The 13,594-nt window shown below is 56.4% G+C and overlaps 2 protein-coding genes and 2 pseudogenes across 4 annotated transcripts; all 4 read right to left on the bottom strand.

Annotated features, from left to right (window-relative positions):
- Nucleotides 1-497: 497 nt before the first annotated feature.
- LOC129528605 (neurotrophin-4-like) lies at nucleotides 498-1,106 on the bottom strand (annotated as a pseudogene).
- Nucleotides 1,107-4,345: 3,239 nt separating this feature from the next.
- Nucleotides 4,346-5,699, bottom strand: LOC129528604 (choriogonadotropin subunit beta variant 2-like). Of its 2 annotated transcripts, XM_055370001.2 has the most exons (3): nucleotides 5,480-5,690; nucleotides 4,913-5,080; nucleotides 4,346-4,677 (listed from the first exon to the last, which is right to left on the bottom strand). In XM_055370001.2, the coding sequence occupies exons 1-3, from the start codon at nucleotides 5,486-5,488 to the stop codon at nucleotides 4,363-4,365; spliced, it is 492 nt and encodes a 163-aa protein (XP_055225976.1). In that variant the 5' UTR covers nucleotides 5,489-5,690; the 3' UTR covers nucleotides 4,346-4,362. The 2 variants fall into 2 exon arrangements, 1 of the variants encoding a protein (XP_055225976.1); XR_010132196.1 differs by lacking the exon at nucleotides 4,346-4,677 and having other exon boundaries at nucleotides 4,939-5,080; nucleotides 5,314-5,699.
- A 1,541-nt stretch (nucleotides 5,700-7,240) lies between these two features.
- On the bottom strand, nucleotides 7,241-7,849 carry LOC129528603 (neurotrophin-4-like; annotated as a pseudogene).
- A 3,262-nt stretch (nucleotides 7,850-11,111) lies between these two features.
- On the bottom strand, nucleotides 11,112-12,503 carry LOC129528601 (choriogonadotropin subunit beta variant 2-like). Of its 2 annotated transcripts, XM_055369998.2 has the most exons (3): nucleotides 12,246-12,458; nucleotides 11,679-11,846; nucleotides 11,112-11,443 (listed from the first exon to the last, which is right to left on the bottom strand). In XM_055369998.2, exons 1-3 carry the CDS (start codon nucleotides 12,252-12,254, stop codon nucleotides 11,129-11,131), a joined length of 492 nt encoding a protein of 163 aa, XP_055225973.1. In that variant the 5' UTR covers nucleotides 12,255-12,458; the 3' UTR covers nucleotides 11,112-11,128. The 2 variants fall into 2 exon arrangements, 1 of the variants encoding a protein (XP_055225973.1); XR_010132195.1 differs by lacking the exon at nucleotides 11,112-11,443 and having other exon boundaries at nucleotides 11,705-11,846; nucleotides 12,080-12,503.
- Between the last annotated feature and the right edge of the window lie 1,091 nt (nucleotides 12,504-13,594).

Here is a 13,594-nt window from a genome sequence, read left to right as displayed (position 1 = left end):
GGCCTTCCGTAGACCATGTCCTCAAGGTCCCCTGGCCATCTGCTTGCATGTTCCAGTTTCTCTCCTCCCCCATGCACATCGTGAAATGTGCCCTCCCACTCCCCAGGATGAGCAAGGTGGTGTCCTCTGTGACTGAGCAGTCAGCAGCTTAACACCAAAGGTCACCAATGATCAAATCCATGAGAGATGATCCGAGGAGTTATGTATTAGGGCTACGAAAGAGTAAACACTCAGTAAATAGTGGCTATTATCATCATCATCATCATCATCATCATGATTACTCTCAATTTCCCCCTGGAGAACTCCTATTCAACCTTCAAAACCCCATGTGGTGGCACCCATCCTGCAGAGATTGCGCTCAAATTCAGAGAGTTGTGATTTTGTGATGATTTGATGAGTTCCCCAACTGGGGTCCGTAGAGCAGCTGGGCCAACCCTGAGGTCTCTCAGCATCCAGCTCTGTTCTTTTTCTGCCTGACCAGTTCCTGGGTATAAGTCTCAGGCCCGGCCAGTCCGGCTGAGGAGTGTGCAGACACAGGTAGTGCCAATTTGAATCCATCGCCAGTCCACACGGCCCTGGGCATCAGCGGTCAATGCCCGCACATAGGACTGCTTGGCCTTGCACTCAGACACCCAGTGCCCCCCGGTCCACACCCCGGCGGCAGCCCCTCCACCTACCCCTGGGCCACCTTCTTCAGAGTTATCGGCCTCGAAGCAGGTGACAAAGAAGTGTTGGAGGAGGGAACTGCCGCCAGCTGCAGGCACCTCGCCCAACGCCTCCACCTCGAGCACAACCAAGTCCACAGCGGTCCGGGGGTCTGTCACCCAGCCAGTGACTGCATCGCACACGGCCAGCTCACCCTGATGACTCGCCGGCGAAGTATCGCTGACCCCTCGCTGGCTGCGGTTGGCCCGGGTGCCTGCTGACTCCCAAAAGGCCCCAGTCTCCAGCAGGAAGAGCAGAGGGGGCCCGGCAGCGGCACCCCTAGACAGGACCACTCGGGGGAAAAGAAGGTCCCACTTTGTAGTAGGAAAAGGGGACAATGTCAAGGGTGGGGGTTAGGACTCCATTGACACAGTGGGGAGGAAGAAAATGAGGGGGATGCAGAGGGAGCCTGGGGGAGCGGGAGCATCTCTCAGAGCACATGGAAACAGGGAAAAGGAGGCTGGGATTAGAGAAGAGGATAAACACTTCAGTGGGGACAGAAGTTTGGAACCCCAGGGGAGGCCTGCCTGCCAGGATTATGGGGAAGCCCTTGCTCTAGAAGTTTGGGGGACTCCATGTACAGGACTTGCATCACACCCAACTTGTAGATTAAGAATAAATATTCAACAACTACAGGTCAGGCACTATGGCTCACACCTGTAGTCCCAGCACTTTGGGAGGCTGAGGCGGGTGGATGACTTGAGGTCAGGAGTTCGAGAGCAGCCTGGCCAACACTGTGAAATCACATCTCTACTGATAATACCAAAATTAGCTGGGCGTGGTGCTGCGCTCCTGTAATCCCACCACTTTGGGAGGCCGAGGCGGGCGGATCATGTGGTCAGGGGATCGAGACCTTCCTGGCTAACTCGGTGAAACCCCGTCTCTACTAAAAATACAAAAACTTATCTGGGCTTGGTCGCGGGCCCCTGTAGTCCAAGCTACTTGGGAGGCTGAGACAGGAGAATGGAGTGAACCTAGGAGGGGGAGCTTGCAGTGAGCAGAGATTGCGCCACTGCACTCCAGCCTCCACGACAGAGCGAGACTCCATCGCAAAAAAAAAAGAAAGAAAAAGAAAACAGGGTGGAGATGGAGGATGACCTCCAGCTCAGGGGGTGTCCATGGTCTGGCCTTCTGTGGGGAGAAGGAAGGCCACATGATCTGTGTGGCCCAGGTGGCAGGGCCTCAGCCTTCTAAGCCGAGCTCCCCCTTCCTCCCTCTGACGTTGGCACTGGCAGTGCAGGTGGGGCGGAGGGGGGCGCGGCTTGGGGACCTGAATGGGATGAATGGGCCGAGGGGGATGTCATGTCTTCCATCCTCCTTCATCCACTGCCTCTCCCTTCCCCTCCTCCCCCCCTCCCCTGCGTCCATCTGCCTCCCATCCCAGCTAGGACCCATCACCTGGGTAGAAAAGGGGCCTCTGGAAAGGGGGCGGGGCCTTGACTCTCGGGTACCCTGCACTTGAAGAGGAACTCTGGGAAGGGGTTGTTCAGGGATTTGGCCCCTTCCCCATCTGGCTGTATAACCTTCCTGTGCTTTTCTTCCCCTAGCCGGTTGTCCCTCCCTCTCCTGAGATGTCAGGAAAGAGGGGGCCACCTGCGTCCTCCACAGGGGCCCCGAAGCCTGGGGTTCCCAGCCCCAGAGCTCCGAGGTGGAGGAGGTGCTACAGCTCTGGTGACCACTGGTTGTTTCCCAGTCTTCTCCACGCCACCCTTTCCCAGAACCACAGGCTTCCAGAATGTTGTAGGGAAACTGCAAAATCCGCGCCTCCACCAGCCTCTCCCAGCGCCACGTCAATTTCACACACAGGGAAACTGAAGCCTGCCTCTGAGGGGCAGGGTTTTACCTCCTTAGTGGCAGTTTTGAGGTGAATCAGGGTCTCCCTAGGATTCCAGGTTGTGGACTTTCTCTAAATTGTGGAATGTGGCCAGGCGTGGTGGCTTGAGTCTGTAGTCCCAGCTACTCAGGAGCCACAGCAGGAGGATTGCTTGAGCCCAGGAGTTCAAGTGCAGTGGGGAAACATAGGGAGACCTCGTCTTAAAGCAATTTGTTTGGGGCCAGGCGTGGTGTCTCACCCCTATAATCCCAGCACTCTGGGAGGCCAGGGCAGGAGTATCACTGGAGGTTGGGAGTTTGAGACCAGTCTGGCCAATGTCGTGAAACTGCATCTCTACTAAAAATACAAAAATTAGCGGGGCACGGTGGCAGGCGCTTGTAATTCCAGTTACTCAGAAGGCTGAGGCGGGAGAGTCACTTGAACCCAGGAGGCAGGCGCTACAGTGAGCCAGGATTGTGCCACTGTACTCCAGCCTGGCCAGACAGACTCAGACTCTATCTCAAAAAAAAAAAAAAAAAAAAAAAAAAAAATTGGGCCAGGTGCAGTGGCTCATGCCTGTAATCCCAGCACTTTGGGAGGCCGAGGCAGGCAGATCACAATGTCAGGAGATCAAGACCATCCTGCCTAACACGGGGAAACCCCGTCTCTATTAAAAAACACAACAAATTAGCCAGGCGTGGTGGCGGGCGCCTGTAGTCCCAGCTACTCCGGAGGCTGAGGCAGGAGAGTGGTGTGAACCCGGGAGGCGGAGCTTGCAGTGAGCCGAGATTGAGCCACTGCAGTCCAGCCTGGGCGACAAGTGAGACTCCCCCTCAAAAAAAAAAAAATTGATTGGAACATCCTCCAGGATGCAAGACTCTCGGTTCCTTAGAGTTCTACAGGAAGGATGGCAGAGTGCAGTTGCCCAGAGGTGAAGTCCCATCTCTGCCATTTGTTGGCTGTGTGACCGGGCACAAATCATTACTTTCTCTGATCCTGTATTTTACCATCTGTTGCTATTGAGTAATAGTAGTTGACTATTTTCTAGTTTTATTTTTTTATTTTTATTTATTTATTTTTTTTTTTTGAGACGGAGTCAGGCCCTGTCACCCAGGCTGGAGTGCAGTGGTGCGCTCTTGGCTCACTGCATCTCTGCTTCCTGGGTTCAAGCAATTGTCCTGCCTCAGTCTCCCGAGTAGCTGGGAGTACAGGCGCACACCACCACACCCAGCTAATTTTTGTATTTTTTTTAGTAGAGACAGGGATTCACCATGTTGGCCAGGCTGGTCTCAAAGTCCTGAACTCAGGTGATGCACCCGCCTCGGCCTCCCAAAGTGCTGGGATTGCAGGCGTGAGCCACTGCGCCTGGCCAAACATTTTTAATTGTTATATTATTATTATTATTATTATTATTATTATTATTATTATTACTTTTTGAGATGGAGCTTTGTTTTTGTTGCCCAGGCTGAAGCGCAATGGCGGGATCTTGCTCACTGCAACCTCCGCCTCCTAGGATCAAGAGATTCTCCTGCCTAAGCCTCCCAAGTACCTGGGAGTATAGGCATGCACCACCACGCCCGACGATATTTTGTATTTTTAGTAGAGATGGGGTTTCTCCATGTTGGTCAGGCTGGTCTGGAACCCCTCACCTCAGCTGATCCACCCACCGCAGCCTCCGACAATTACAGGCGTGAGCCACCGCGCCCAGCCGTCCACCTTGTTTTCTACCAGAGTTCTGTACTGTGACTCTGTATAAAGTGGTTTGGAAGCTGGACCCACCCTGTGTGTGTGTGGTTGCCCTGAGCCCACAGAAAGACACCTCCAGAGTGCGGATTGAGAAGCCTTTATTGTGGGAGGATCGGGGTGTCTGAGGGCCCCGGGAGTCGGGATGGGCTTGGAAGGCTGGGGGGAGGGGCCTTTGAGGAAGAGGAGGCCTGGAAGCGGGGGTCATCACAGGTCAAGGGGTGGTCCTTGGGACCCCCGCAGTCAGTGGTGCTGCGGCGGCAGCGTGCACATTGACAGCTGAGAGCCACGGCGTAGGAGACCACGGGGTTCACGCCGCGCGGGCAGCCAGGGAGCCGGATGGACTCGAAGCGCACATCGCGGTAGTTGCACACCACCTGAGGCACGGGCGGCAGGACCCCCTGCAGCACGCGGGTCTGGAAGCCGTGTGAGTGGGGGAATGAGCATGTGCCTGGGGCCAGCGCCTCAGCTGAGCTCCCCGGCTGCCCCCACCGGTCTCAGACTCAGGAGTCCAGGAAGCCCTCTGTTCCTGCCCTCCCACACCCCGTTCCGCAGCCCCTGACCAGAGAGGCAGACCACCCTTCCTCCCCGGCTGCCTCTGTGGGTCTGGCCCTGAGGTGGCAGCACCTGCCCCGGCTCCGGGCAGCTCACCATGGTGGGGCAGTAGCCGGCACAGATGGTGGTGTTGACGGTGATGCACACGGGGCAGCCCTCCTTCTCGACAGCCAGGGTGGCATTGATGGGGCGGCACCGTGGCCGAAGCGGCTCCTTGGATGCCCATGTCCCGCCCGTGCTCAGCAGCAGCAACAGCAGCAGCCCCTGGGGCAAGGACACTGCTTCACCCGGGTCTGAGACCGCAGCCCCGAGTCCTGGCCTTCCCATCCCGCGTGGTACACCACCCACAAAGACCCAGAGACCCTTCCCGGCATCTCCTATTCAGGACCCACCACCCCGACACCTGCCTTTCAGAGCCCACCCCACAGCCCAGAGGACCTGAGATACCCCAACATTTCAGATCCCCACCCTCAGGAACTGCCCCACCTGAAGCTTACTGGGGGTCACGCTCCTCCAGAAAGAGGCCTCCTTCCACAGCTCACACTGGTCTGCCCCTTCTCATGCCAGTGATGGCCTGGAAGGAGGTGGAAGGTGCCCAGGGGCCCTGCAGTCTTTCCTGGAACATCTCCATCTTTGGTGCCTGGAAATGTGGATGTACCCTACCTTTGACATGTCTCTCTCTTAGCGGGATATCTTCCGCAAGCACTGGGAATGTGGACATGGAAAGTAAATTGAGTCTCCGTGGGGGAGGGAGACAGGGAGTGAGGGGTGTTGGACGCGGCGCGGGAACCCGGCCGGAGTCAGCGGACCCAATGGGCTGCTCTCTCTCAGATACAGTTCCCCTTCCTCCCTCCAGGGGGCGCCACGGAACACAGGGCCCTCACTGGCCCTGGGGACTGGGTGACGTCAGGGGTGAGCCTCTTGTGATTGGCTCCCTCACCCTGCGTAAGGTCAAAGGGAAGAAAGGACAAGCCCCGACCCCAGGAGCCTTTGTGGCTCTGGCCCATTGCGCCGGCCTTCGGGCCCTCAGGGAGGCGAGGGTGCGAGAGCCTCGAGTTCGAGGCCGACCTCCTCCAAAAAAACTTTCTTTTTATCGTTCCCTATATAACAACAAACCATAAAGGGAGGACGCCTTGGTAGGAAGAAATGACATCTTCCTAAGTGTTTTTAAATTACTTCAATGTATCTTTTTTTTTTTTTTGGGAGACCGAGCCTTGCTCGGTCCTCGGGGGACCTCCCTGCCTCTCAGCCATGGCGGTTGTCACCTGTGGTAAACAGAACGGCGGGAGCAAGTGGGATGTCCCACTACTCGGGCTGAGGCAGGAGAATCACAGGAACCTAGGAGGTGGAACCTCCTCGCCCAGGAGGGGCGCGGCTTCGGACTTAGCTTCTGCCCAACGAGAGAGGGCCTCCCCGTGACTGGGCTGCCAGGTTAGCCACTTGACCCTGGTGCCCCCAACGAGGGATTCAGCCCGAGCCCCACCTCTCCCTTAGGGACCTCCGCCCACTCTACCCTCAAGCCAGGGTGCCCGGAGCGCTCCCCGGAAATGCGTGTGCTTCAGGTGATTTAACTGATTATTGAATAGGCCCGCAGGAGGTGTGTCCTGCCCCCGAGGCCGCAGCCTCGGAGGACATTATCTGGACTTAGTCCCTTTCCCGCGATGCCATCAAGCTGGACAATTTTAAGGTCTGTTTCTTTCCCAGTGTCGGGTATAGGTTGGCACAGGGAAGAGGGCTAGAAACCTGACTTGAGCTCCCCGCCCAGGGCTGAACTCTCCAGCATCCTGATCGCTTCTCATTCAACCTTGCTTATACTCCCCGTGTGATCGGTAGCTCTTTATCTCAAAACAGAACATTCGAAGCCAACCCCTGCCTGCTCTCACCAAGTAAGATTTCTCATTTGAACCCCAGCTCCCAGATACTTAAAGGCCTTCCGTAGACCATGTCCTCAAGGTCCCCTGGCCATCTGCTTGCATGTTCCAGTTTCTCTCCTCCCCCATGCACATCGTGAAATGTGCCCTCCCACTCCCCAGGATGAGCAAGGTGGTGTCCTCTGTGACTGAGCAGTCAGCAGCTTAACACCAAAGGTCACCAATGATCAAATCCATGAGAGATGATCCGAGGAGTTATGTATTAGGGCTACGAAAGAGTAAACACTCAGTAAATAGTGGCTATTATCATCATCATCATCATCATCATCATGATTACTCTCAATTTCCCCCTGGAGAACTCCTATTCAACCTTCAAAACCCCATGTGGTGGCACCCATCCTGCAGAGATTGCGCTCAAATTCAGAGAGTTGTGATTTTGTGATGATTTGATGAGTTCCCCAACTGGGGTCCGTAGAGCAGCTGGGCCAACCCTGAGGTCTCTCAGCATCCAGCTCTGTTCTTTTTCTGCCTGACCAGTTCCTGGGTATAAGTCTCAGGCCCGGCCAGTCCGGCTGAGGAGTGTGCAGACACAGGTAGTGCCAATTTGAATCCATCGCCAGTCCACACGGCCCTGGGCATCAGCGGTCAATGCCCGCACATAGGACTGCTTGGCCTTGCACTCAGACACCCAGTGCCCCCCGGTCCACACCCCGGCGGCAGCCCCTCCACCTACCCCTGGGCCACCTTCTTCAGAGTTATCGGCCTCGAAGCAGGTGACAAAGAAGTGTTGGAGGAGGGAACTGCCGCCAGCTGCAGGCACCTCGCCCAACGCCTCCACCTCGAGCACAACCAAGTCCACAGCGGTCCGGGGGTCTGTCACCCAGCCAGTGACTGCATCGCACACGGCCAGCTCACCCTGATGACTCGCCGGCGAAGTATCGCTGACCCCTCGCTGGCTGCGGTTGGCCCGGGTGCCTGCTGACTCCCAAAAGGCCCCAGTCTCCAGCAGGAAGAGCAGAGGGGGCCCGGCAGCGGCACCCCTAGACAGGACCACTCGGGGGAAAAGAAGGTCCCACTTTGTAGTAGGAAAAGGGGACAATGTCAAGGGTGGGGGTTAGGACTCCATTGACACAGTGGGGAGGAAGAAAATGAGGGGGATGCAGAGGGAGCCTGGGGGAGCGGGAGCATCTCTCAGAGCACATGGAAACAGGGAAAAGGAGGCTGGGATTAGAGAAGAGGATAAACACTTCAGTGGGGACAGAAGTTTGGAACCCCAGGGGAGGCCTGCCTGCCAGGATTATGGGGAAGCCCTTGCTCTAGAAGTTTGGGGGACTCCATGTACAGGACTTGCATCACACCCAACTTGTAGATTAAGAATAAATATTCAACAACTACAGGTCAGGCACTATGGCTCACACCTGTAGTCCCAGCACTTTGGGAGGCTGAGGCGGGTGGATGACTTGAGGTCAGGAGTTCGAGAGCAGCCTGGCCAACACTGTGAAATCACATCTCTACTGATAATACCAAAATTAGCTGGGCGTGGTGCTGCGCTCCTGTAATCCCACCACTTTGGGAGGCCGAGGCGGGCGGATCATGTGGTCAGGGGATCGAGACCTTCCTGGCTAACTCGGTGAAACCCCGTCTCTACTAAAAATACAAAAACTTATCTGGGCTTGGTCGCGGGCCCCTGTAGTCCAAGCTACTTGGGAGGCTGAGACAGGAGAATGGAGTGAACCTAGGAGGGGGAGCTTGCAGTGAGCAGAGATTGCGCCACTGCACTCCAGCCTCCACGACAGAGCGAGACTCCATCGCAAAAAAAAAAGAAAGAAAAAGAAAACAGGGTGGAGACGGAGGATGACCTCCAGCTCAGGGGGTGTCCATGGTCTGGCCTTCTGTGGGGAGAAGGAAGGCCACATGATCTGTGTGGCCCAGGTGGCAGGGCCTCAGCCTTCTAAGCCGAGCTCCCCCTTCCTCCCTCTGACGTTGGCACTGGCAGTGCAGGTGGGGCGGAGGGGGGCGCGGCTTGGGGACCTGAATGGGATGAATGGGCCGAGGGGGATGTCATGTCTTCCATCCTCCTTCATCCACTGCCTCTCCCTTCCCCTCCTCCCCCCCTCCCCTCCGTCCATCTGCCTCCCATCCCAGCTAGGACCCATCACCTGGGTAGAAAAGGGGCCTCTGGAAAGGGGGCGGGGCCTTGACTCTCGGGTACCCTGCACTTGAAGAGGAACTCTGGGAAGGGGTTGTTCAGGGATTTGGCCCCTTCCCCATCTGGCTGTATAACCTTCCTGTGCTTTTCTTCCCCTAGCCGGTTGTCCCTCCCTCTCCTGAGATGTCAGGAAAGAGGGGGCCACCTGCGTCCTCCACAGGGGCCCCGAAGCCTGGGGTTCCCAGCCCCAGAGCTCCGAGGTGGAGGAGGTGCTACAGCTCTGGTGACCACTGGTTGTTTCCCAGTCTTCTCCACGCCACCCTTTCCCAGAACCACAGGCTTCCAGAATGTTGTAGGGAAACTGCAAAATCCGCGCCTCCACCAGCCTCTCCCAGCGCCACGTCAATTTCACACACAGGGAAACTGAAGCCTGCCTCTGAGGGGCAGGGTTTTACCTCCTTAGTGGCAGTTTTGAGGTGAATCAGGGTCTCCCTAGGATTCCAGGTTGTGGACTTTCTCTAAATTGTGGAATGTGGCCAGGCGTGGTGGCTTGAGTCTGTAGTCCCAGCTACTCAGGAGCCACAGCAGGAGGATTGCTTGAGCCCAGGAGTTCAAGTGCAGTGGGGAAACATAGGGAGACCTCGTCTTAAAGCAATTTGTTTGGGGCCAGGCGTGGTGTCTCACCCCTATAATCCCAGCACTCTGGGAGGCCAGGGCAGGAGTATCACTGGAGGTTGGGAGTTTGAGACCAGTCTGGCCAATGTCGTGAAACTGCATCTCTACTAAAAATACAAAAATTAGCGGGGCACGGTGGCAGGCGCTTGTAATTCCAGTTACTCAGAAGGCTGAGGCGGGAGAGTCACTTGAACCCAGGAGGCAGGCGCTACAGTGAGCCAGGATTGTGCCACTGTACTCCAGCCTGGCCAGACAGACTCAGACTCTATCTCAAAAAAAAAAAAAAAAAAAAAAAAAAAAAAAAAATTGGGCCAGGTGCAGTGGCTCATGCCTGTAATCCCAGCACTTTGGGAGGCCGAGGCAGGCAGATCACAATGTCAGGAGATCAAGACCATCCTGCCTAACACGGGGAAACCCCGTCTCTATTAAAAAACACAACAAATTAGCCAGGCGTGGTGGCGGGCGCCTGTAGTCCCAGCTACTCCGGAGGCTGAGGCAGGAGAGTGGTGTGAACCCGGGAGGCGGAGCTTGCAGTGAGCCGAGATTGAGCCACTGCAGTCCAGCCTGGGCGACAAGTGAGACTCCCCCTCAAAAAAAAAAAAATTGATTGGAACATCCTCCAGGATGCAAGACTCTCGGTTCCTTAGAGTTCTACAGGAAGGATGGCAGAGTGCAGTTGCCCAGAGGTGAAGTCCCATCTCTGCCATTTGTTGGCTGTGTGACCGGGCACAAATCATTACTTTCTCTGATCCTGTATTTTACCATCTGTTGCTATTGAGTAATAGTAGTTGACTATTTTCTAGTTTTATTTTTTTATTTTTATTTATTTATTTTTTTTTTTTGAGACGGAGTCAGGCCCTGTCACCCAGGCTGGAGTGCAGTGGTGCGCTCTTGGCTCACTGCATCTCTGCTTCCTGGGTTCAAGCAATTGTCCTGCCTCAGTCTCCCGAGTAGCTGGGACTACAGGCGCACACCACCACACCCAGCTAATTTTTGTATTTTTTTTAGTAGAGACAGGGATTCACCATGTTGGCCAGGCTGGTCTCAAAGTCCTGAACTCAGGTGATGCACCCGCCTCGGCCTCCCAAAGTGCTGGGATTGCAGGCGTGAGCCACTGCGCCTGGCCAAACATTTTTAATTGTTATATTATTATTATTATTATTATTATTATTATTATTATTATTATTATTATTATTATTATTACTTTTTGAGATGGAGCTTTGTTTTTGTTGCCCAGGCTGAAGCGCAATGGCGGGATCTTGCTCACTGCAACCTCCGCCTCCTAGGATCAAGAGATTCTCCTGCCTAAGCCTCCCAAGTACCTGGGAGTATAGGCATGCACCACCACGCCCGACGATATTTTGTATTTTTAGTAGAGATGGGGTTTCTCCATGTTGGTCAGGCTGGTCTGGAACCCCTCACCTCAGCTGATCCACCCACCGCAGCCTCCGACAATTACAGGCGTGAGCCACCGCGCCCAGCCGTCCACCTTGTTTTCTACCAGAGTTCTGTACTGTGACTCTGTATAAAGTGGTTTGGAAGCTGGACCCACCCTGTGTGTGTGTGGTTGCCCTGAGCCCACAGAAAGACACCTCCAGAGTGCGGATTGAGAAGCCTTTATTGTGGGAGGATCGGGGTGTCTGAGGGCCCCGGGAGTCGGGATGGGCTTGGAAGGCTGGGGGGAGGGGCCTTTGAGGAAGAGGAGGCCTGGAAGCGGGGGTCATCACAGGTCAAGGGGTGGTCCTTGGGACCCCCGCAGTCAGTGGTGCTGCGGCGGCAGCGTGCACATTGACAGCTGAGAGCCACGGCGTAGGAGACCACGGGGTTCACGCCGCGCGGGCAGCCAGGGAGCCGGATGGACTCGAAGCGCACATCGCGGTAGTTGCACACCACCTGAGGCACGGGCGGCAGGACCCCCTGCAGCACGCGGGTCTGGAAGCCGTGTGAGTGGGGGAATGAGCATGTGCCTGGGGCCAGCGCCTCAGCTGAGCTCCCCGGCTGCCCCCACCGGTCTCAGACTCAGGAGTCCAGGAAGCCCTCTGTTCCTGCCCTCCCACACCCCGTTCCGCAGCCCCTGACCAGAGAGGCAGACCACCCTTCCTCCCCGGCTGCCTCTGTGGGTCTGGCCCTGAGGTGGCAGCACCTGCCCCGGCTCCGGGCAGCTCACCATGGTGGGGCAGTAGCCGGCACAGATGGTGGTGTTGACGGTGATGCACACGGGGCAGCCCTCCTTCTCGACAGCCAGGGTGGCATTGATGGGGCGGCACCGTGGCCGAAGCGGCTCCTTGGATGCCCATGTCCCGCCCGTGCTCAGCAGCAGCAACAGCAGCAGCCCCTGGGGCAAGGACACTGCTTCACCCGGGTCTGAGACCGCAGCCCCGAGTCCTGGCCTTCCCATCCCGCGTGGTACACCACCCACAAAGACCCAGAGACCCTTCCCGGCATCTCCTATTCAGGACCCACCACCCCGACACCTGCCTTTCAGAGCCCACCCCACAGCCCAGAGGACCTGAGATACCCCAACATTTCAGATCCCCACCCTCAGGAACTGCCCCACCTGAAGCTTACTGGGGGTCACGCTCCTCCAGAAAGAGGCCTCCTTCCACAGCTCACACTGGTCTGCCCCTTCTCATGCCAGTGATGGCCTGGAAGGAGGTGGAAGGTGCCCAGGGGCCCTGCAGTCTTTCCTGGAACATCTCCATCTTTGGTGCCTGGAAATGTGGATGTACCCTACCTTTGACATGTCTCTCTCTTAGCGGGATATCTTCCGCAAGCACTGGGAATGTGGACATGGAAAGTAAATTGAGTCTCCGTGGGGGAGGGAGACAGGGAGTGAGGGGTGTTGGACGCGGCGCGGGAACCCGGCCGGAGTCAGCGGACCCAATGGGCTGCTCTCTCTCAGATACAGTTCCCCTTCCTCCCTCCAGGGGGCGCCACGGAACACAGGGCCCTCACTGGCCCTGGGGACTGGGTGACGTCAGGGGTGAGCCTCTTGTGATTGGCTCCCTCACCCTGCGTAAGGTCAAAGGGAAGAAAGGACAAGCCCCGACCCCAGGAGCCATTGTGGCTCTGGCCCATTGCGCCGGCCTTCGGGCCCTCAGGGAGGCGAGGGTGCGAGAGCCTCGAGTTCGAGGCCGACCTCCTCCAAAAAAACTTTCTTTTTATCGTTCCCTATATAACAACAAACCATAAAGGGAGGACGCCTTGGTAGGAAGAAATGACATCTTCCTAAGTGTTTTTAAATTACTTCAATGTATCTTTTTTTTTTTTTTGGGAGACCGAGCCTTGCTCGGTCCTCGGGGGACCTCCCTGCCTCTCAGCCATGGCGGTTGTCACCTGTGGTAAACAGAACGGCGGGAGCAAGTGGGATGTCCCACTACTCGGGCTGAGGCAGGAGAATCACAGGAACCTAGGAGGTGGAACCTCCTCGCCCAGGAGGGGCGCGGCTTCGGACTTAGCTTCTGCCCAACGAGAGAGGGCCTCCCCGTGACTGGGCTGCCAGGTTAGCCACTTGACCCTGGTGCCCCCAACGAGGGATTCAGCCCGAGCCCCACCTCTCCCTTAGGGACCTCCGCCCACTCTACCCTCAAGCCAGGGTGCCCGGAGCGCTCCCCGGAAATGCGTGTGCTTCAGGTGATTTAACTGATTATTGAATAGGCCCGCAGGAGGTGTGTCCTGCCCCCGAGGCCGCAGCCTCGGAGGACATTATCTGGACTTAGTCCCTTTCCCGCGATGCCATCAAGCTGGACAATTTTAAGGTCTGTTTCTTTCCCAGTGTCGGGTATAGGTTGGCACAGGGAAGAGGGCTAGAAACCTGACTTGAGCTCCCCGCCCAGGGCTGAACTCTCCAGCATCCTGATCGCTTCTCATTCAACCTTGCTTATACTCCCCGTGTGATCGGTAGCTCTTTATCTCAAAACAGAACATTCGAAGCCAACCCCTGCCTGCTCTCACCAAGTAAGATTTCTCATTTGAACCCCAGCTCCCAGATACTTAAAGGCCTTCCGTAGACCATGTCCTCAAGGTCCCCTGGCCATCTGCTTGCATGTTCCAGTTTCTCTCCTCCCCCATGCACATCGTGAA

The sequence above is a fragment of the Gorilla gorilla genome, chromosome 20 (genome assembly GCF_029281585.2).
Source record: "Gorilla gorilla gorilla isolate KB3781 chromosome 20, NHGRI_mGorGor1-v2.1_pri, whole genome shotgun sequence".
NCBI lineage: Eukaryota > Metazoa > Chordata > Mammalia > Primates > Hominidae > Gorilla > Gorilla gorilla.
This window is presented reverse-complemented; position numbering and strand designations above follow the sequence as displayed.

Coding starts and splice junctions, on each gene's coding strand:
- LOC129528604 (XM_055370001.2), bottom strand. Junction 4,678..4,912: donor CCGGCTACTGCCCCACCATG/GTGAGCTGCCCG, acceptor CACGGCTTCCAG/ACCCGCGTGCTGCAGGGGGT.
- LOC129528601 (XM_055369998.2), bottom strand. Junction 11,444..11,678: donor CCGGCTACTGCCCCACCATG/GTGAGCTGCCCG, acceptor CACGGCTTCCAG/ACCCGCGTGCTGCAGGGGGT.